This window comes from Zonotrichia leucophrys, chromosome 1, assembly GCF_028769735.1.
Source record: "Zonotrichia leucophrys gambelii isolate GWCS_2022_RI chromosome 1, RI_Zleu_2.0, whole genome shotgun sequence".
In the NCBI taxonomy this organism is placed as follows: domain Eukaryota; kingdom Metazoa; phylum Chordata; class Aves; order Passeriformes; family Passerellidae; genus Zonotrichia; species Zonotrichia leucophrys.
The window spans coordinates 101,287,853-101,309,927 of NC_088169.1; the positions used below are offsets into that span (position 1 = coordinate 101,287,853).

General features: G+C 42.1%; 1 protein-coding gene across 2 annotated transcripts; it reads left to right on the top strand.

Annotated features, from left to right (window-relative positions):
• The first annotated feature begins 1,624 nt into the window (after positions 1-1,624).
• Positions 1,625-19,835, top strand: LOC135443015 (transforming growth factor beta activator LRRC32-like). Of its 2 annotated transcripts, none has more exons than XM_064703281.1 (3): positions 1,625-1,687; positions 12,051-12,141; positions 16,918-19,835. In XM_064703281.1, the coding sequence occupies exons 2-3, from the start codon at positions 12,055-12,057 to the stop codon at positions 18,856-18,858; spliced, it is 2,028 nt and encodes a 675-aa protein (XP_064559351.1). In that variant the 5' UTR covers positions 1,625-1,687; positions 12,051-12,054; the 3' UTR covers positions 18,859-19,835. The 2 variants fall into 2 exon arrangements, with proteins under 2 accessions (XP_064559351.1, XP_064559349.1); XM_064703279.1 differs by lacking the exon at positions 1,625-1,687 and adding an exon at positions 8,082-8,217.
• Positions 19,836-22,075: the final 2,240 nt, after the last annotated feature.

A 22,075-nucleotide genomic window follows, 5' to 3' on the forward strand; every position in this document is an offset into this window, starting at 1 on the left:
AAAAAAATTATTGTTTTCTTTGTTACCGTTATGTATATGTTGCTATTAAATTGATTAGTCTTATTACAGTCTTATTGCAACAACATGAGCAAAGTGTATTTACTGAGATATTTATCAAACCACATTTTTCATATCTGTAGATGTTTTCATCTCGAATCTCCCAGTATGCTGCAGTTCTGAAGTAACTCTGACTCAGACGAGCAAACAGAGAGCAAACCTGTTGCAGAGAAGCAAAAGCTGGAGCCTGCAAATGTTTAACAGAATTCATGAACCTGTTTGGCACATGGTGTAGAAGGACGTAGCTTTTAGCTGATTTTAATAGGCAGATCTGGGAGAGGGGGACAGAATTGATGGTGGTTGGGAGAAGGGAACCAGCACTTATTTTTTTGGGTGAAAATTCTTGGCCATTATTGCATATCTTAAAAAAAAGTTGATAAAGCACATGATGCAGAAGGAAAACTTCTCCTCTGAGGGAGACCAGATGTTAAAAAGTTTTTTAAACCTTAACAAAAAATAACAACAAAAAGAACTAAATAAAGAAAAATTACAGCACTGGGAGCCCCCATGACTATCAGCCATGTGCTCCTCTACAAAATGGATGCTCTGCCTTTTATATTCTTAGCCCTTCCCAAAGTTTCAGTCAACCCCTTCTCTGCCATGCATTGCTGGAAATTACCTTCTTGTGTCTTGATTGGAGGTCAGGTGTTGTTACTCTGCTCCTCTTGGTAATAAGCCAGCCCTCTGTAAATGCCCTGACTACTGAGGCTGTTACAAGTGGGAGGGGAAAGAGGATTATGGGGGGACATTACAATAACATCACTATACATTTTAACATCTACATAATATCTATCTCTTAATTGTGAGAGCCAACTATTGCATTACATGTCTATAACAACACCCAAAGTAAAGGAAGCAAAATTCACCCCACATTCTTTCTTAGACGGTATTTATGTTATTACCCATTCAAGCATTAAATTGAATTTATCCTTTCCCCCAAGGCTGTGTTTGGCCATCCCACTGCTGTGCCATGAAGACACAAATGACCTGCTGGGACACCAAACATGATGTGCTTGCCCTACTCCCATATACCCTTTTCCTACACACCCCATCCTGCATGGACTTGAAAGGTAAGGCTTGCAGCCAGCTCAGTGCCCCTGATTTACCCCAACCCCTGAGAATCTCCAGGCTGACGGCTGTGGGACAGGCATGGATGACTTCAGAGACAAGCACGTGTCCCAAAGCCTGTGGAGGGGATTTTTTGTGGTGTTCACAGACTGTTTCATGTGTCAATACGAGAGGAGCGTAATTACCAGCTGAGAAACTGCAGGAAACAAGCCAAGGCTGAATGAACAAAATGGAGAATAAAGAGAAGAGCAGAGGACACACATATCTTAAAAGCATTACAGATATATGTATTTACGTAGTCTGGGGAGCCTGGAAATATATAAGAGCTTATGACTGCGAAGGAATGAATTCAAGGATTAGTCTATGGGGAGTATTTTTTTTTCCCTGTGACTTCAAACTTCTCTCAGCGCTTGCTGAGTTTTAGTCAGCTGGCATGCAACAGAGGTACGACTTCCCCAAGGAAACTCTTCCTTGGCTTGAGCTGGAAAGGCTGCTGGGAGAGCCGGGGAAAAAAAGGCTGCAAGCAGAGACGAAACCTCCTCCTCCTCCAGCCACAGAGCAGGTATGTGGAGATGTGTGTGAGCCCGGGAGCCTGCTGGAAAGTTGCACTTTCAACTGTGGGAGAGATGAGGGCTCTGGTGACTTTGAGCTGCAGCCTTTGAAACTAACACAGATGAGGAAGGTACTGTATAAATAAAATGTTCTGTGTTTATGAATAGGCTGAGGAACTGGCTAAGCACGCTGTGTGGATGGCTCTATCCACCCAGTTTTATATTTAATCCATCAGGGACTTGCACTGTGTGAGTTGGATCATTTATATTAAGGAGGCACCACTTAGTTTATAACAGTACAGTTGTCATACACAGTATTTGTTATTACTCTTCATGTTTGCAGGAATAGATAATGGGGAGATGTTTGGTTTGTTTTTTTTTCTTTACAGGACTTCAGTCTATTTATGGTACTACTGCATTATAGCCTTCTGAACTAGGAGCGCTGCACAGATCAGCACTGTACACTTATTAAATGCCACTCAACCAGCTCTCCAACACTGAATCCTAATATAGCCCTGGGCAAATCACACAGTCCCCGGGTGAAATAGGCAAAATGCTGTTTGGCTGGTCTGCTCTTCTTCCTGTCAGCGCTGTCATTGAGCTCTCCCAGTTGGAGCACGAGGTGTGAGATGGCAGGGTTATTTTGCTGATCTTAAGATCCTCACATCTTGAATGTCACCTTTGGGTGAACGATGATTTACTGAGATGGTTTTGCTGGATCTGGACTGTTATCATGAAAATGAATGTTTTGGCAATATTTGGAAATAGTAAAGTTTTAGAAAATCATAGTTTACATAAAAATCACAGTAAGTTTTCTAAGGCTAAGCCCAGCTGTAATTTAGATAAAAGTATTTTTGATAAAAGACAAATATGCTTCCCTTAAATAGAAGCAATAATTTGACTTTGTACAGCAGTGATACTTTGGGTTTTTTACTAAGATATATTCATTTATACATTAAAATAAACATATTACTCTAAAATGCTGAAATCCTCTAGTTTTCAAGAACAAAAATTTACAACTTGTCATCTCTTTTTTAAGCAGATGGTTACATCTTAGTGACTGTATCAGTGCTTGGCCTTTTACTAGTAAAATGATGGGTGGATTCAAGCATGGATATCAGTATTATGTAAATCAAATCTATCAAAATAATTTTCCTCACCTCATTTTTTTTCCTATTGGATTTTATAAAATCAGTACACCTTTTCCCAAATAGTGACCTCACTGTCTTTAAAAAGTCATATTGCTGAATTAAAAGTGTATTTTATAAGCTGGTAAGAAAATATTCTGGTTTCGTTCCTGAATTTGAAATTTGTTCTCCAGGAATAGTATTTCATGCTTAGATAGTTTAATCTGCAAATGCCAGTACATGTCACTTTTTGCTGATGTAAGAGTTTTCATTTTCCCATCTCCCTCTGTCCCTTTGCCCATCACTCACAAATTCTCCAGGCTTGTGGGTTTCATTCAGTTCTTGTTCATTTATATTTTCTTTCCTGAAGAGAGTAGGAGGAAAAAAGGTGAATAAAATAGGGAACCTGACTAAAACCTCAATAATTGGAAATGTTAATTTTTGGTGGGGAAATGCTGTTGGCTGAACATCTGATGAAGATGCACATGGAGAGAGGGCAGAAGTAGAAGGAAGGAAGGCAGCAGCTTCAAAAGACAGGAGAAAAGCCTTGTTGGCTTTACAGGAGATGGAGATGTCTCTATTTTGATCTATGGACTTGACACCAGGAAGACTAGGGGCTGCATCTGCCTGCGGGATGCCAAGCACAGTGCAGATTGCAGGAACAAAATAAACCAGGAGAATCAGCTTCTGGAGATTCTGGAATTGCAGAGTGTCAGGAGCTAGAGCTGTGCCTCTTCTCAAAGTCTGTGGCTCAGTATGGCATTGGTTATTCTTTTTAACAGGGTTAATATTAATGTTATCTCCCTTTCCCCTGTGGGACGAATGACCAGGGAGCAATTCCAGCCAAAAAGGAGCAAGACTTGTCCCACTCCTGCGTTTACAGTTCAGACCTACTTTCTAAGGCAGGAACTTGTTTTATGTCCTTCTCTGGAGAGTTTGATTCATAGAGCTTGACACAGGACTCAAACAAAAGCAGTGCCTTAGAAAGCAGCAGCATTATGAATGGACAGACTCCAGAAAGTCTGGAGACTTGAGACACAAAATCATCAAGATATTTTCTTGTTCCTCTGAAACCCCTGGGGACCTGCAGCAGTTCACAGACTGACTGGTACGAGCCAGCAGCTAGGATTTGCTTTTCCTTCTTGCTCTGGGCCATGGTGCGGAAAGGGTTTGGAAGAGAGGAGAGGTCTGATAAGGTGTCCCTCACTTTGGGTGACAGAGGATGAAATTCGACTGACATTGACAGAAACAGAGTAGGAAGTGACTGCTGAGACACCACTGGAAAATAAGGATTTCACAGGGTTTGCAGGTGCAAACCCTTTGTGGTGGGCTTCAGTGCTGGCCAAATGCCAGTGCACTTACTAGAATATACTTACTCATTTCCTGCTGTGAGATAGGATTAGGAGGAAGGCAAAGTAGGCTCAAAGGTAAAAGGATATAAATAAATCTTTATTAACACTAACTAAAAAAAAAAAAAAAACACCCAAAAAACAAAAACAAACAAACAAAAAAAACCACAGCAAAACTATATATAACAAAAATCAGAATAAAACTTTTAGAACATTTCTCCGCTCCCTACAACCTTTTCTTTCTCACTCACAACACACAGAAATAATTCAGTCAGTTTGTCACTTATAGAATAGTTTTTTCTTCAAAGTTCACTTAGGGAGAGGAGTCCCTCTAGTAAATGTATGGAGACTTTTCTACAAGAAAGCAGTTCTCTCGTGGCTTCTAATTTTGACTACTAGCAGCTGCCCAGAAAAATTAAATCTGCACTTGTGAAGTCCCTCCCATTTTTCACAGCTTTTCCCACAGTTGTGTTTATGTTTATATTTATGGCTATGTCAAGTTATGGAATGCTATTTTAAGGATGAGCTGTTCAAAAGCAAAGTTTCTCTTTATTTATTTCTGAGATCATCTTCATCTCTGAGAATAGAGGTCTTTTTCTTCTCTCCCTGGGGGCACAGGGTCTTCATCACTTTTCTCTCTCTGTTCAAGCTTTTAATTAAATTCACAGCTATTTCAACATTTGCCTGCTTTAACACAGGTTTGAATGATCCATCCCCCCATAATTTTTCAATGTATTATAGGGAAAAAAAAGTTTGATGAATCAATTAAAATTTTCTCTATAGCTTTACAAGAGGATTTCAATCCTAAGATTAAGGCCGAAACAGGGGGCCAGGCCAGCTGAGTTATGTCATAGATGGATAATGAGATGATTGGCTCTCACAATTAAAAGGTAACTATTGTGTGAATATTAAGAAAAGCTTTAGTGATGCACAGTTATGTTACTGCAGTTCAGATGCCCTCTGCTCTCCCCACAGTTCCCTTTCCCCCTGTGTTGCTGCCATCACACAGCCGGGGCTGTCCAGGACAGGCACAAAGAAGCTGCACAGGTGTCCCTGGCATGGGGCAGTGGGGAATGGAAAAGCTCAGGGGTTGCTCAGGGGGTGCAGCATGGCAACACCTGACCTCCAATTGAGTCACAAGAGAGCAATCTCCACTGATAAATGGCAAAGAAGAGCTGAGTGACAGAATGTGGGAGGGCTGGGCTGGCTGATGCAACCCCCAGGGGTACAAAAGACTGAGCATCCATCTTGAAGATGAGCTGGCCATGTGGTACCCACGAGGGGCAGTTCCCAGTGCTGCAGCTTTTTCCTTATGTAATCCTTTGTTGTATTTTTGTTAAGGTTTAATAAGCCTTTTTAAATTTTCAAAATGAGCAGTTGTTTCTCACAGTTACCTGCACAGTTACCTGCTCTCAGGCCAGAAAAGGCAAGGCTGAATTCCCAGAATTTTCATTTTTAATATGACAATTTACAGTGCTTTAACAGATTGTCAATTCTCAAAGCTAATCACCGATTGGTTTTTTGTCAGACACAGAGGAAACTGCTAGCAGCTTCTCTTAGAACATCACTTCTGTGATGCAAAACCAGCACACCCTTTGGCATTGCTGGGATGGGACAACCCTTGCTATTTTGTGGGCAAAAAAAGCTTGATTCTCCAATTGGTGTGATGGAGATAATAATGACTGGGGCTTTGAGCAATGTGGTCTAATGGAATGAGTCTCTGCTCATGGCAGGGGGATTGGATTATCTACAAGGTCCCCTTCAAATTGAGTCATTCTCTGATTCTCTGACCCAGTCTCTGACTGATGCAGGTGACACTTGCCCTGCAGATGTATCTTACCCATACCATGCTAAAGTTTCAACACCACTTTATAGTGTAAACTGGTGGGTAGCCCAAAGCCAAAAATATTGAAAATTTGGGAAATCAGCCAAATGCTTTGGAGTCTTTGAAACTGTTTGCTGCCAGATCCCCTTTGGGAAAGGACAAAGATGGCAAGGACAGCACTGATCTTTCCCACTGTAGCTGGTGTTCTCTGAGAGTGTGGTTTTATTGAAGCAAAGCCCTGAGCAGTAGAATCAGTGCATGCCCTTCCCTCCTGCTTTGGCATTTGTTTCTGTCCAGGCTCTTCTTTACAGTTCAGCTGGCACAGCTACTTGGTTACTCAATAAAACAGCTTGAGGAGCAGAGCTGGCTTTTTGAAAAGCACAAAATCTCTGCTATTTTTATCCCTGCAAATCCAAACTTCCTAAAGTGCTCTGAACATCCAGGTGTAGAAGCTGCCACCATCCTGGCCACCTGCTGCTCTTAATTAGAGGCATGATATTTGCAGTTAAAATCAGATCAAAATATTCTACTAAAAAAAAGTATTTATTTTCCTTGGAGACCTCAAATATTTGAAGTTTGCCTTGCAAGGTGTCTGTGCTTTCCAAGTGCTATTGCACATTGCTGATGAGGCAAGCTCTAAACCCAGAGCATCCAAAAGGCATTTAAATCTCTGAATAGCACAGTGGTCCCCAGTTTCAACATGAGTTTGCTGCTTTCCCCACGGGGGTTGCAGATGGAGAGCTTGACTCCAGGGAGCGTGCCAAAGGGATGAAGTGAAAAACAGCGCTGCAAAGTGAAGCTCAAGACATGACAAGCTTGGGGGAAGGTGATCAAAACTAACATGATGAGAGCCCAGTCAAGGGAAACTTTTCTGAGATTGTGAGAATCTCACTGGTGGACAGTTCTCCTGAGAGCTTAACGAGTGTTTTTCTATGCATTGCACCCAATCATACTCTCCCCTGTTGCCTTGTCATAGTATTTTTGTTGCTAGACAAGCAACCTGGTCCAGTGAAAGGAGTCCCTGCCCATGGCAGGGGGGCTGGAACCAGATGAACTTTAAGGTCCTTTCCAATCCAAACCATTCTGAGATTCCATAAATCTGTGATTTATACCTCTCATTTCAGGGTGCATTACCAAGCAAACTAAGAGCCCAACTCTTTTGGTGTAGTATTTCAGCCTTGGGAAAACTGTGTTGTGGCAGTTCAGGCTTGTGCCTCTGTGAGAAAACAGCAGGGAAATCTGTGTAGAAGTGGGTTTTCCTGAGGCAGGACTTAATTAGCAAAAGGAAATGAGGAAACCAGCTGCTCTAGCTCTAGAGGGCAGCACAAAATAATAAATAAAAAGCTGAACGTGGGCAATTTGTAATCATCTTATGCATGACAAAAGCACCCCTTTGCAGTGGGAATTCTTCCCACTGGAGCCAGTATACTCAGCACTGTCTACTTACAGAAAAAATTCAGCAGCTCATCTGAAAATACCGTTATGGAGGCCTTTAGCCCTAATTCGTGCTTCATGCCGTGAAAATCCATCAAGGGTGTTGTAGCCAGCAATGGACCCCCCTCCAGCCAGCAGAAGGCAATCACACTCTCATTACTAGGCTGACTGCAAAAAGAAAAGTTGTTTCTTCCAGAATAGTTTTCCAGATTTTGGGGCTTATAATTATCAGCCACGAATTTTAAACATTTAATCTGCAAGCACTGTTTTCTTAAAGATGCAGAGAGGGATTTAGGTGCAGGAGCCTACTGCCCTCCAGGAATGTGGCTTGCAGACACACCCAAAATAAACACACTGTCATGCCCCACGCACGCAGCCTAACAATGGCATGGCCAATGAGTTACTTTTTCTCTGGAGAAAGCCCACAGCCTGCTCCTGACAGTTCCTCTGGCAGGAATCCCCCTGTGTGTCAATGCCTGCCCCAAGGAAGGGCTGCAGGATGTCGTACAGTAGCTGACTCCTTCCCGAGCACAGCGGTGGCTGGGACCCAGAACGAGCCCCGGGAGGAGTTCAGAGGAAGACAAGCAACATAGTTTGAAGCAGGCACTGTCCCAAATAAGGTTATTTCCCTGAAAATGCCTTCATTCTGAAGTTATGAGTGAAACTCTAGGTGTCCTGATGGGGTGAACATGAACCAGAAGAATAATTGCATCGATACCAGGACTGAATCGATTTTGAAGAGCTGGACATGCTTTTTAAAGAGATGATAAGCACTGTTTGGGGATGCAAGAAACCCTTGGAACAAGGTAAATGTGAAATAGTCCCTCTTTTTACCCCTGAAGGCTCTAACTTAACAGGAAAGAGACTTGTGTGGAAAAGGATCAGACCCTGGGGAGTGTGGTTTTTGTTCTGTGTGTTCTCTTGTGTTTAACTTTCCTTGGCAGAGGAGAGCATCTCCGTTAATTGTCTAAGCAATAACAAAAATTATGTTTGGGGGAAATCTGGAAAGTGCTGCTTTTATTATGCAAACAACATCTGTGAAGTAGTTTCAGGATTTGAAAGACATGGAGGCAAGCATTGTTCTGAAGTGGAAACTGGGAATGAATTGTTATTATTTCATAGTTTGAAATGTCTGTTGGGGCAAATTACTGGTTTCTCTGCCTTCTCTGTCTTTCCTACCTTTTAAGTGGGCATGCTGACATGGTTAGGGTATGCTTTTTCTAGAATTATTTGACTGACTTATTAATACTCCTTGGGGATGATACTGACTTAAACCACCTGTATTTTTCAGCTGGGGTTGACACTGCATGATTTTGAAGTGGTGTAATGGAAAGCTGTGGATTTAAGTGGGGTTCAGGGCTCAATCCACTGACTTGTGCTGAGGTTTCTATCACAGCTTCCGGTGGGAGCAAACTGGCACTGATCATGAAGCTACTTCAACTCTGGGAAAGCCTCAAAGTGATAAAAGCCCCTTTGAGTTGTTGCTGCTGCTGCTCCCAAACTGTTTTAGTCAGCTGTGGGTGGAGAGATCAATGCCAACAGGAGGGGTTTAGTGTTGGTAGATGTCCTCTTGCACACCAAGGGAATGAGGGTTCTGTAACCCTGAGCTTGGCACTGGGAGAGCGTGGGGGAATGCTGAGACCTGCCCAGAGGGTAGAAAAGTGGGGGATGCACTGATGTGTCACAGCAGAGGTTGCTGAGAAGGATCTAAAGGTTGTTCAGAGAAAAACTATGCAGGAAAAGCTCCTCCCCTGGACAGCTGAACTGAAAACTACCCTAGGAAGGGAATCTCCTTGAGCAAGGAGGTTGGGCTGTACCATGACAGGTCAAGAGGAAGCAGCTTCAGGTTGTGCCAGGGGAGGTTCAGTTTGGATATTAGGGAAAGTTTCTTCACCACAATGGTGAAGCACTGGCACAGGCTGCCCAGGGCAGTGATGGAGACCCATCCCTGTAGGGATTTAACGGATGTGTGGATGTGGTCCTTGGGAACATGGGATAGTGATGGCCTTGGCAGTGCTGGGAGAACAGTTTGAGCTGATGTCTTAGAGGGCTTTTCCAAACTAAATGGTTCTGTGAGGACAGAGTCTGTGTTGCTTTATGCTGGAAGAGGCCACCACATCCTTGATGAGCTTCAATATGTGACAGCCACCTTAGAAACACCTTGAGGGACAGCTTTTTTGCATATTACAGATTTGCCTTACACAGCAAACCATTTTTTTTTTTTTTGGTGTTCAAATGCATCAGTTTCCCAGTTGCTTTATAAACCTAAAATTTAGGAAGTCACAAATTGTGTTAAGACTCTGGATTGTGCCACGTTTATTATTTAAGAGGCAAACAGACATTTTTTTGCACTGACAGTGTGACAAGGGAAGACACTTCATGAAGAGCACATGGGCCACATACTGTTCTTCAGGGTGGTGCCCTGTTGTGGCTAATATCCTCAGCTTAATTCATTTTGTCTGAATAGGAAGGATTCCCCTTTGAGGGCTTGGAGAAAAGCCATGTAATCATTGGTGCATTCATCTTCTATTGCCACCTCAGCAAACTAATACTCAAATGATAAAAATAGATTCTCCTCCTTAAAGGAGGTTCCAGCTGCTCTAAGTTTGGGGAATGAAGAACAGAGGGGGACAACGGAATCATTATAGATGGTGATATTGGTAATTCCTCCTTCCATCAGATGATTTCAGCATATGTTGCAAAAATTGATTCCATGGTAGAGAATTAACATCCTTGGTTTGGTTTTAACAGGGAGGAAAACACTTCCGATCCCATCACTGAGACCTGTTTTTTCACCTTGGGGTCACTGGGGTTTTCTTGTGAAATGGAAGGAATACACAAACTGTACAGAGAGTAGCTGTGTTCTAATCCTACCCAGTTTCTCTTTTCCTAGTACACAGCTCTGTTCTCTGATTCAGGAGGGTAGAAATGGGCAGATTCCCGTCAGGAACTTGTTGGCGTTGCTGTTCAGTGACTGTCAGTGCTGTAAGGGGCCATCAGCTGCATCCATCAAAGTGACCAAGCAGAGGGATCTCCATCAGCTGAAAATGATCCGATCTCTTTTGTTTCCAGCTATTCAATGCTCTGTGTTGGAAGCCACTGAGCAGCAGTACATTGATACCAGTGGCTTGTGCATGGGATTGGGGTTGCATTTGGAGCTGTTTGAAGCAGGAATGCTTGCCTTTGGCTTTTGTTCTGTTTTTCCCTATTGTCCAGTGACAAGCGTCTCAGAGGTGTTTGCTTCTTTTGCAGTTCTGTGCTCTTTTATGGAGTGCTTTCCTAACAGTTAAACTCTTATGAATTCTCTATTTCACACAAATCCATTATATTTTATATCTGTCTCTTTGTAAGGCTGACAATCTGTCCTTGTCCATGGCAGGGGGATTGCACCAGATGGCTTTTAAAGGTCCCTTCCAACCCATGTCTGAGAGAGTTCAAGAAGCATTTGGACAGCACTCTCAGACAGAGGGTGTGACTCTTGGGGATGGTGCTGTACAGGACCAGGGATTGAACCCAATTATTTTTGTGGGTTTCTTCCAGTTTTACGTATTTTGTGATTCTGTGGAATGTATGGTTCTGTGATCTCCTGTCAAATGTATTTATAAGCCTGTCCATACCTGGTGTAAAATAAAAAATCTCAGTCCACTCCTGTTCTGGTTTGAAAGCAAAACCGGTGAGAGATTCCAAGTCAGAAATACAATTTATTAGGAAAAGAAAAAAACCCCAAAATACATGCAATAATACACAAGAAGAACCACTGACAGGGTCAAAATACAACCTGACACCCTGCTAGTCAGGATGGTGGTAGCAGTCCAGATGAAATAGTCTTGTTGAAGTGGTGATCCTATAGAAACCATCTGGTAGCTCTTGTCCTCTGGAAACCAATGGGTAAGGTTGACCAATGACAGAACAAACTGTCCCAAACCCCAGATTATACCCAGGTGGGGATGCTTAGCTCCTCCCCCTGGGCGGAGCATCTCCCAATGGGCTGACATCATTCTGTGAGTCATGTGGTGGGTCCATTAAACAGAAATGGCTCCTGGAAGGAGTTATCTCTGAGCCATGGGCTCAGAGCTCTTTCAGCAGCTCTTGAGGATGGGAGTAGACTACATCTTGATATTGTAACCTAGGACAATCCTTAAGCTGTTGTCATTAACTCAGCAAGGATACACATGTAGAAGCTCTTTGACGCTCTGGGATAAGAGGAGTAGAAAGTGTTGTGGATGAAAATGACAATTATTCCCACTTCTGGTTCTTACTGAGCAGCACCTATTGGCTTTGCTCAGAATATGGCACCCAAAACTTACACCCTGTTGAAAGCACTGGTGCTGCGTCTATGGGTGTATGAAGATGACTCAGTCTTCAGTAGTTTTCTTTCTCCATGATGTCAGACACCCTGCCCAGCTTGAACATCTGGACTGCATTGAGTGTTCTGGATATCATTTAGGCAGCAGCTGAAATCACACGGGGGAAAACCCATTAAACGCCTTGGACCTTCCTTTCAAGTCCTCAGAGATGGCCTAATTTATTGCACTGCTTGTGTCCTTCTGCATGTTAGGTGATGACCTGGTGCCAGCTTTTGCATGTGTTGACCACTGTGTCCCATATGAAGTTTAACTGTAATTATTTTTACCTGCAGAGCCATGAAACTGTACATCATCTTCTTCCTGGCAGTGGTGAACAAAGGAACCTCTAACTACCAACTACCCAATGGGACATCCTGTGAGATGGTAAGGCTGTCTCTCTACTTAGGTCCCTTGGGATCCTGAGTGAGGTTGGGACTCCCTTGTTACAGGCACTGCACAAGCAGCTGCAGTCTCTGAGAAGGGAAACCCCCAGGACCAGGCTTCCAGAGATGGCAGAGGTGGGATTTGCAGGTTTAGGGGATGCTTGGCAGTTTGTCCTCAGGCTGTGTCCTTGTTGTGACAGCACACAAAGGGGAGGGGTGGGCAAAGAAGGGTCATTATCTCCGCTTTTTTCCTAAGGAAGAGCTGGTTAAAAGAAATCTGACTTGATTTCCCTAAGATTGTACAGAGTTTCTGTGGCTAAGACAGAGAAAGAATTAGTCTTAAAATCAACTTTATATCAGTTGTTCTTTGCACTTTCATTAAAACATCTTCTGTGAAATACTTGTATTCCAGCTCTTTTGTAATAACAAGTAGACAGACCTCCTCTGCCCTGATACAGCATTTCTGCCAGAGAAGTTGTACCTGACTTCTGCTGGAGCAAAGAGAAATGACAAAGGCTCTTGCTCCAGTACAAAATCTGCTCCTTAAATTATTGCAAGCATCTGGTACAATATTAAGTGTTATTTGCAACTGAGTTTTCTCCCTTCCCTCTCCAAGTGCTTCTGACTGTACCAGGATGTTTAAAAATACTTGTTTTTCCCCCCCTTGAACACTGAAGCTGTTCAGCACAAATCCTCAAGAATTTCCAAAATAGGGAAAAAATAATTTGCTAGCTGTACACATCTCCCTTGTGGGATTCATTCCATTCCTGCCCACCCTGCCATATTGCTGCACTTCCTGAATTCCAGAGAAATGAAGACCTAGTGTATATATAAAAAGATCTTGGGAAGGTGGCTGGGTAGCACAGCTCCTTGGCTGGAGAGGGAACACTGATGCAGCCACTGTAAACAGGACAGCCTGGGCCCCATGTCATAGTCACATGAAGGCTGGATGAGCCACACAGTAATCCAAGCAATTTCATCCCATTTCTTGATGGCTCACAGACCAGGCTGATTGCTGAGAAGTAAACACATGCTTGCTTGCACTACTCCACTATAACCTGCTGTCATCAAGCACACGACACAACTAGGCTGGGAGAAAATGAGCCCTGACAGAAAACACACTGCAGTCAGGGGCCAGGATGCTCATGTGATGTAAATCAACAGCTCAGTCAGTGTTGCTAATGTCCATGCTGATTGCCTTCCTTCACTGGCATTTGGTGTGCCTCTAAACACTGTCAAATAAAGAGGGAGCTGCTGGATTGGCTGGTTAGCTGTCATTGACAGTCCTGCATTGCATCACAGCCTCACTGCTTTATATGGGACTTTCCCTGTGGTGACACCTTTAGAATAGCAAAGGCTCAGAAATGGAAATTTTAATCTCAAATATCACGGAAGAGGCATGAGTCAGAAACCTGTGCCACTTTCTGAGTCACCACTGGTGGTTCTGTTGCTGAACTAAACTCTCCTACAAGAGGTTTTAGGAAGTAAGCAGTCCCTACCAGACCCCTGACATGGAGTGAACTGCACTGATTACACCAGTCACAGTACATCTATCAGTTTGTGAGACAAAAAGGACAGATCAAATGTCAGGACATTCTTCCTAACTCACATTATTTTCCAAGGATAGGCAAAACTTCAACTGCATCACATTTTACCTCCCAAAGAAAGATGACTTTGCTAATTCCTGTTAATTGACAGAGGAGGAAATTTCAAATAATTCATAGAAGGGAAGGGATTTTAGAAAATTCTATTTTACCTTGCTTTGAGGTGATGCAAGGACAGATGCATAACCAGATGTTATAGGTCAGCTGATGTGTGGTACCTGGCAAAATGCCAAGGTTTGATTGTGTAGCTGAGCCTCTCCCTGAGCAGCTCTTCTAAGAATGGTCAGGGACACCATACAAGTACAGGTCAGTGCCAAGTGCCTCCAGTCCAGATTCTTGGCTCAAATGTTCATGAATTGATAAAGGAGAACTCAAGGGCAGGCTTGAGTCCAACTCCTTTTTGAAGGGCTCTTACTGAGGTGGCTGACAACTTCCACTCTGTGCTGAGCAGTGAAGAACTGGAGTTAGAAACCAAATGATGCCCAGCTTTTGAACTGTTGGGTAATTTTTTTGTTGTTGTTTTTTTTTTTTTTTTGCCAGCATCTTAATGGACCTAGTGGTCCTCACCCTCCAGTACTTTTTGGCAATGAAACAAACTGATGGCAGCACTGGCAGAGGTGGTGAAGTCAGAACATGAGATTGACAAAAGTCCCTTTTCCAGTCTCAGGTTACCAGCCCATTGGACTAAGGGGTGAGAGGCAAGATAAACCAAACAGATCCTGTTTGCTCCATCCCACAGAGACATGCTTCATCTGTTTTTTCCCTACTGCTGATGACAATGAAATTCATGCAAGTTTGTGCCTTGGAGGAGAAAATATGGTGCAGAAGAGACAAAATAAGAAATTTAGTGAGGGTCAAAATAGTCAGTGAAAAGGAAGGAGAGTTTAAAAAGAAAAATGAGAGGGAAAATGTTATGGGAACAAATGGCAGACAGTGTGAGGTGTAGATTTTATCAGTCCCTTTTATCACTGGGAGGGTTCCATGGATGCAGATTAAAAACCAAATCATGCAAGATACATGGTGAACAGTGGCTGATCTCTCCCCCAGCAACTTCAATGAAAAGCAGATTTTTGGCATTGGCAGGAGTTGCATCAGGACTTTGGTAAGATTCCTGCTGCCCAGGGGGAATGGAGGGTGCTCAGCACTTGCTGAGATCTGGCTGAAAGTATGAGAACAAACCTGGCATCTGCCTTAGGATGCAAAGCAGTTTCTGCTTTTTCACTCTGATTTTTGTATCTTCCTGGCTTCTTCCTCTTCCACAAATGAGTAAGAAGAGGTTTCCTGCCCTGCTATTTGTGCCTAGGAAATAAGGCCGACTTTGGGCATAATTTAACTCAAAATGAGGAATTGCACAGTGGCTTTGCAGGAAAGAAAAATTTTCAGGGAGAAGTCAGAAAATTTCCTTTTTTTTTTTTTAAATTTCTAATTTATTTTTTTTAATCTGAGGGAGATTTGAGTGAGTTGGAGGGAAAAGACGAAGGGGTTTAAGTTTTAATAGGCAATTTACTTGGGATCATTGGGAAAAATGTGTCATGGGAGCAGCTTGTGTTACATCTAGAGTTTGAATGAGCACTTGTACTTCTCTGGCACATTTTTGTGTGGTCTCCAGAACTGAGATGATGCAAAAGAGATTCCCAAAATGCTGACTAATGCCCCACTTCTGCTAAACAGATCTGCCACTTCATTCACCTCAAAGTTCATATAAAACAGATGGGATTTAATATCTTTGACTTTTAATATTTGCTTAATTTCTGAATAGCTTCATGTCATGGAATCTGGATCCTGCTTCTTCATAGAAGTTAAGATTCAACAGATTCTTTCTTTCTTTCTTTCTTTCTTTCTTTCTTTCTTTCTTTCTTTCTTTCTTTCTTTCTTTCTTTCTTTCTTTCTTTCTTTCTTTCTTTCTTTCTTTCTTTCTTTCTTTCTTTCTTTCTTTCTTTCTTTCTTTCTTTCTTTCTTTCTTTCTTTCTTTCTTTCTTTCTTTCTTTTTCTTTCTTTCTTTCTCTCTCTCTCTCTCTTTCTCTCTTTCTCTCTTTCTCTCTTTCTCTCTTTCCCTCTCTCTTTCTCTTTCTTCCTCTCTCTCTTTCTCTCTTTTTCTTTCTCTTTTTCTTTCTTTCCTTTTCTCCTTTCCCTTCCCGGAACCTTCCTTCCCTTTTCCCCAGACACCCAAACACATTAATAACAAGACTTTCCCTCCAGTAAATTAAATGCTGCCTAAGCCTTTCACATTCCATTTCCTCCTGCTGTTGTATGTTCTTCTTAACAACAAAATAGAACTTGATGGTAATGTGAGGATGGTTGTGTTCATGTTTCCAATGTTCCTCATGAACACGCACATAAATTTTGCCCTTCTCCTGGGAATTGGCCTGAAAAGGCCTGACCCTAACTGCACATCCCATCTTTTCCCCTCTCAAACACTCAATCGACATAATTTATGTTTTCAGTGTTGTATCACAGTGTCTTATGTGGGTGGCTTCATAAGGCATGCTCTCCGTGCAAGTAGAAGGGAACTGGTGCCTTAGGAAAAGTGTAAATATGGAAAATAAAAGTGGAATGAGTTTGGAGATTGGTGTCAGAAATGTCTCACTTGTTGAATGACCCTATTTGATTAAAGCTGCCTTCCTTAACTAAACCATGGCTAAGGGAAGGCATATCTGAACACGTGACTGTGAAGGAGAGACAGGCTTTATAGGATCCTTATAGGGTTTTATACCTCCTTGCTCAGGAACCCATGTTGCCAACAGAGTGAAACTCTTGCAAGTACTTCTTACTACTGCAAGTGGAGTCTGCAATACAGTGATGAAAGTGAGAAAATTAAACATCAGCACAAAAATGAGGAAAAGATGCTTGATTGAAGAGGAACTTGGGACTATTCCTTTTTGTACCTTTCTCCTGGACTGAGTTCAGGAGAACGGTACAAAAAGGAGAACTTTTAGGAGGTATCACACGCAGATTAAACTCTACTATTCACAGTCAGAAATCTCTTTAAAATGAAATGTTAGCTGCAAAGGAGCTAATTGGGATTGTTGCTCTTGCTGTCTGAATGCTCAGAAAAAGTGATCAGTGTTTCAGAAGCAGCATTTGCCTCGATGCTGAATGTTATTTTTCTTATATTTGACGCAAAGACGTTTTTCATTTGTCGTGTGACATGTCCTTTTCTCTTTTTCTGGCAGGCAAACTCTCAGGCATTTTGCCACAACAAAGACCTCCACCAAATCCCTCATGAACTCTATCCAAATGTAAACAAAATAGATCTGTCGGGAAATCTGATTCAAAGCATTCCTGAAATGTCACCATCGTTTTACACTTCCCTTCAGTGCCTGGATTTAAGCTCTAACCAGATAAGTTTCATCACGCCTGGAGTCTTTGCACAGATGAAGAGTTTGCTGGAAATAAATTTAGCTAACAATCACTTATATGAGCTTGCTCAAAACGGCACAGAGGGGATTGGACTCTTACCCAAGGTGGAAGTACTGGACTTGTCCCACAACAATCTGTACAATGGGATGGCTGAGTATTTCATTAAAGAAGCTCCAGCACTGCAGTATCTTTCCTTGGCAGACAACAGTATTATAATGATATCACAAAAGATGTTTCAGGGATCTCCCAGTCTTGTGGAAATAGATCTTCAGAGCAACATCATCATGGAAATAGAAGAAGGTGCTTTTGAGACTCTAGTGAGCCTGTCCAAACTGAATCTCTCAAAGAATTCAATTACTTGCATCTCTGATTTTAACCTCAGGCAGCTGGAGATACTTGACCTCAGCAGGAACAGCATTGAGACCTTCCACACCACAAAATCAGATGATGAATATAGCTTAAGGTGTTTGGATCTGAGTGAAAACAAACTGTTTCATTTCCCAGTGTTCCCTCAGGTAAATAAGCTGGTAACTCTGAATTTATCAAAGAATTTAATCCAGCTCACTGCTGAATCCCCTCATAATAAAATGGACTATGTGAAAAATGAATGGCTAAATGCTTCTGTCCATCTTCTTCACCAGGAGCAAAGTAGAAACAAAAGTTCTCTTTATTTATCACAGCTTGTATATTTAGATTTAAGTTATAATGTAATCAAATCCATTCCAGATGGGTTCTTTGAGTCAATGTTGTCCCTTCACACCCTTAATCTCAGTAAAAACTGTCTTCAGGCATTTGCAGTAAGTTATGACAGTGCACTGATCTCTTTAACTGTCCTTGACTTGAGCTACAACGCTTTGCAGAACCTTTTCCTTGATGCTGGTACATTGTCAAATCTGAAGGAGCTCTATATTCAAAACAACTATCTTCAAACGCTGCAGTTTGACATCTTCTCAAATCTTCCCAGCCTTAGACTGCTTAATCTACAAAGCAATAACATCAGCCTTTGCAGCATGTACTCAGGACTGGCTAAGCAAAGACTTGCTGGAGAGCAAAGTGGTTGTGTGTCGTTTGTCAATTCTCCCACTCTTCAGCACTTGTACCTAGCTGACAACATGCTGAATGTCCTACCAGCATACAGCTTCTACAAGACTCCTCTGGTTGTCTTGGACCTCTCCATGAACACTGGACTGAAAATAGAACTTAAAGCATTATCAGGTCTGGAAAAGTCTCTGGAATGTTTGTATTTATATGGTAATAGCCTGGTAGATTTAAATATTGACTTGCCTTGTTTTAGTCACCTTAAACATTTGAACCTCTCTGAAAATCAGCTGAACTGGCTGCCTAAGTGGGGTAGTGACTCTTCACTAGAAGTTCTGGACCTACGGAACAACAGGTTCAGTACATTACAGAACAGCAATATTTTAGCATTAGAAAATTCACTAAAAAACTTGTATCTCACCGGGAACCCACTCAGCTGCTGTGGAAACATCTGGCTTTCATCCATGATCCAGAACAAAAATGTCCAGATCCCCAACGTGGAGCATTTAATGTGCCAGCACACTCAGAATTTCAGGTACCAGGATGAAATGCACATCAAGAACATTAGACCAGAAGATTGTGAAAAAGAGGATCTGAAGAAAATTAACTTCCTTACTATATTAACACTTGTGTTGGTTTTATCTGTGATCATCATCGGTGTGGGTTCATTTTTTTGCTTCCGCAGGCAAAACTTTACCCATCAGTTTAAAGCATAGTAACACAAAATGTCTTGAAAACTGAAGAAATCAGGTGCTACACTGATAGTGTGTAGAAATAAAGGGTAAAATTCTCATCTTTGATTTTCAGCTGTGGATTTTAAATGCTTTTGAAGTGCCCCTGAATTACGCCACTGGTATGGGTTGCAGGGATTTGAAGGAGAATTTGCCATGTTTTGCAGATCCATGGTTTAACTCAAAGAGGAGAAAATTGGCCCTTGTGTGCAATATATATTTAACTGAGTTTAATGTGAAGAAAGTCATCTCTGGGGTGAAGTGTTTTTAAAAAAAAAATCCTGGAGCATGAATTTCAACCAGCTAACATTGAATTGAAATGTTTATATTTCTAAGAAAAACTGGTGGAAAATCACTGCATATGATTGCATTTCAGTGCAGAAGAAGAGTATATCTATTTTTAAAGGCCATGGCAGGTTAGACTGCAAAAAATTGTTTTGAAGATACCAGTGTGAAATAATGCATAGGAACACAGTCCTGGGCCATTATTCAGATCTGTCTTTCTACTGACTTTCCCCAGAAATATATTATTGTCTAGAGGATGTGCTGTGAGAAAAGTTCTGTAGGTCCTCATTCTGTGATGTGTTTAACATGGCTAGACTGTTGCCTTGCTAAGAATTGATGCTGACAAATATTATGTCCCAAACTCTCACAGAAAATTCACCCTTTTGGAGGGAACATGACAGTGAGTGAGAGCCTGACCTGCTAAGGGTTCAGTGGCTTGAAAAGGAACTAAATCAGGTTTTCTGTTAATGCCAGGAACTGTCCATTCAGGCACATAGAAGTAGTGGTCAAACTGAAACCTGTCTAGGTAAATAACTCAGAGTCAAATTGCTGCTCCATTTCTGTTTCTTCCAGCTAGTGAATGTCAAAACTACCACACTACAAAATGGTGTATAATTATATTTTTTAAGCAATTGTGTATGAAACTGACTGGTGGTTTTCATTGTGGAATTTTGTACAATAAAAACAACTTTGAATTTTGTAAAACGCACAAGGCAGTGGATATATTAAAGCACTAGCTTGGAATGCTCCACAGATGAAAAGAAATGCCTTCCTATTTTTCTGTGGTATTTGGACTCCACCTTAGACCTTGCCTTTTGGTCCTGAAGCAGACAGCTGCTTCATATTATAGAGTACAACTAATGGAGAATAAGGAGATGTACTGCAGATGTAGGCAAGAATTTGGGACAGGTTGCCCAGTAAAGTTGTGGCTGCCCCATCCCTGGACGTATTCAAGGCCACATTGGATGGGGTTTGGAGCAATCTGGTCTAGCAGAAGGTGTCCTGGATTGGAACAAGATGATCTTTAAGGTCCCTTCCAAACCAAACCATTTTGTGATTTCTGTGATCCTGTGAGTTTGAACAAACCATCAGCAGCAATAGGGCCTGATGTAACATTTATGGAAGCCAATGGCTCAAGCACTTGTAGAAGGCTTGCACAAGCAGCAATCCCAGGGATTAGCTGGAAGCTCAATAGCAAGCCAAACTCCAAGCTGTGCGCTCAGATGCTGATTTGCCACAGACTGAGTTCATGGCTTTTGTGTCAAGCATGGCAAGACTAATTCTCCTGCTGTGAGAGCCAGTGTTAGCTTGGCTGCTGTGACTAGAATCAGTTAATAACCTGATGACAGAGCCAAACTCATTTAATTAACAGTTGTAACACTGTTATTGTTTTACTCTACAAAAAGGAAGTTCTTGTTATTACTATGGGACTAATTAGACTTCCATAGACTTCCTAGGGAGCAGAATAGTTTTTGGAGGAATAAGTCTCAGAAGTGCAGCATGGCTCATTTGGATTTTTCTGTTAGCAGCATAAGCAACCAAGTAGTGACATGAGCATGCTTCAGCCAATTCTTTTAATCTGGGTGAGAGGAGAAGCATGAGGGGAAGAAAATATGAATACATTTACAAAGAGAGGGAAACCAGGAAAAATGGGAGCTCTACACTACATTGTTCAAAATTATTCAAAATAGGGATATGTAGATGACAGCCCCACCTTTTGCTTCCCCTGTGTGTTACTGTGCCTACAAGAAGAGCAAATGACAGAGTATCTGATCCGACATCAAAGGTAGCCATCACTAAGACATTGCACATATTTCCACCAATCAGCCCCACTGTCCTAGTATGTTGGTGTCATGGTTTAACAAAGCAGAATATGAACCCCATCCCAGTAGAATCAGGATATTGGGCATGATACAGCCTGTAATTTTTGCCAAAACTGACACCCTTATTCATTGCTTTTTCATAAAGTGCCTGCAAAAACCTCTGTTGATGCAAAGAGCTCCTTCTGCTAAGCCAAGGGATATCCTTTTGTGATTCTGGCATCTGTAATAGAGCATTTGGGATTTATGCAGTCAGTGCAAACTCTGTTTTCTTTAAGTTGCCACTTGCAACAAATGGCTTCCCTTCTGCAGCTGTTTGTATGGGACAGGACAATAGAAACACAGAATCCTAAACTGGTTTGGGCTGGAAAGGACCTTAAAGACCACCTCATTTCAACCCCCTGCCATTAGCAGTGATGCCACTTACTAAACCAGGTTGCTCAGGGCCCCATCCAACCTGGCTTTGAACACTGCCAGGGGTCGGACAGCCACAGCTTCTCTGGGCAGCCTGTGCCAGGGCCTCAGCAACCTCACAACCAAGAGTTTCCTCCTGACACTTAATCTACACCTCCCCTCTCTCAGTTTTAAAGCCATTGCTCCTTGTCCTGTTACTGTCTGCCCATGAAAGAAGTCAGTCTCTCTCCTTCTTAAAAACTCCTTTAGGTACAGGAAGGCAGCAATGAGGTCTCCCTGCAGTCTTCTCTTCTCCATGCTGAACAACAATAGATCTCCCTAAAGCATTTCCTACCACAGTTTGCTGTGTTTTCTTCCTGAAACAATCCCCTGTAGTGGGATCAAGTAAGTTCTGGAAGCACTAGAAACACTCCCAGAGAGGGGCCCTTTGAGCTCAGCAAGTCATGATCCTTGTTGGTCATCCATGGAAAATCAAGTCTCAGTTTCCAGAAACTTGTTTTTATTCCTGCAAAGCCAAGACAAAATAACCCCCTCACAAGGTACCAGTCTCTGGCCACAGATTTCTGCTGGGACCCTGGTCAGCCCTAAACTAGCCACGATGTGTTAGTATACAAGAGAGTAATTACCTCCTAATATTTTGGGAACTCGAAGTATTTCCTTACCATATCTATTCCCCGTGTAAT

Coding starts and splice junctions, on each gene's coding strand:
- LOC135443015 (XM_064703279.1), top strand. CDS start 8,195: ATGCAAGAAACCCTTGGAACAAG. Junction 8,218..12,050: donor CAAGAAACCCTTGGAACAAG/GTAAATGTGAAA, acceptor TTTTACCTGCAG/AGCCATGAAACTGTACATCA. Junction 12,142..16,917: donor ATGGGACATCCTGTGAGATG/GTAAGGCTGTCT, acceptor TTTTTCTGGCAG/GCAAACTCTCAGGCATTTTG.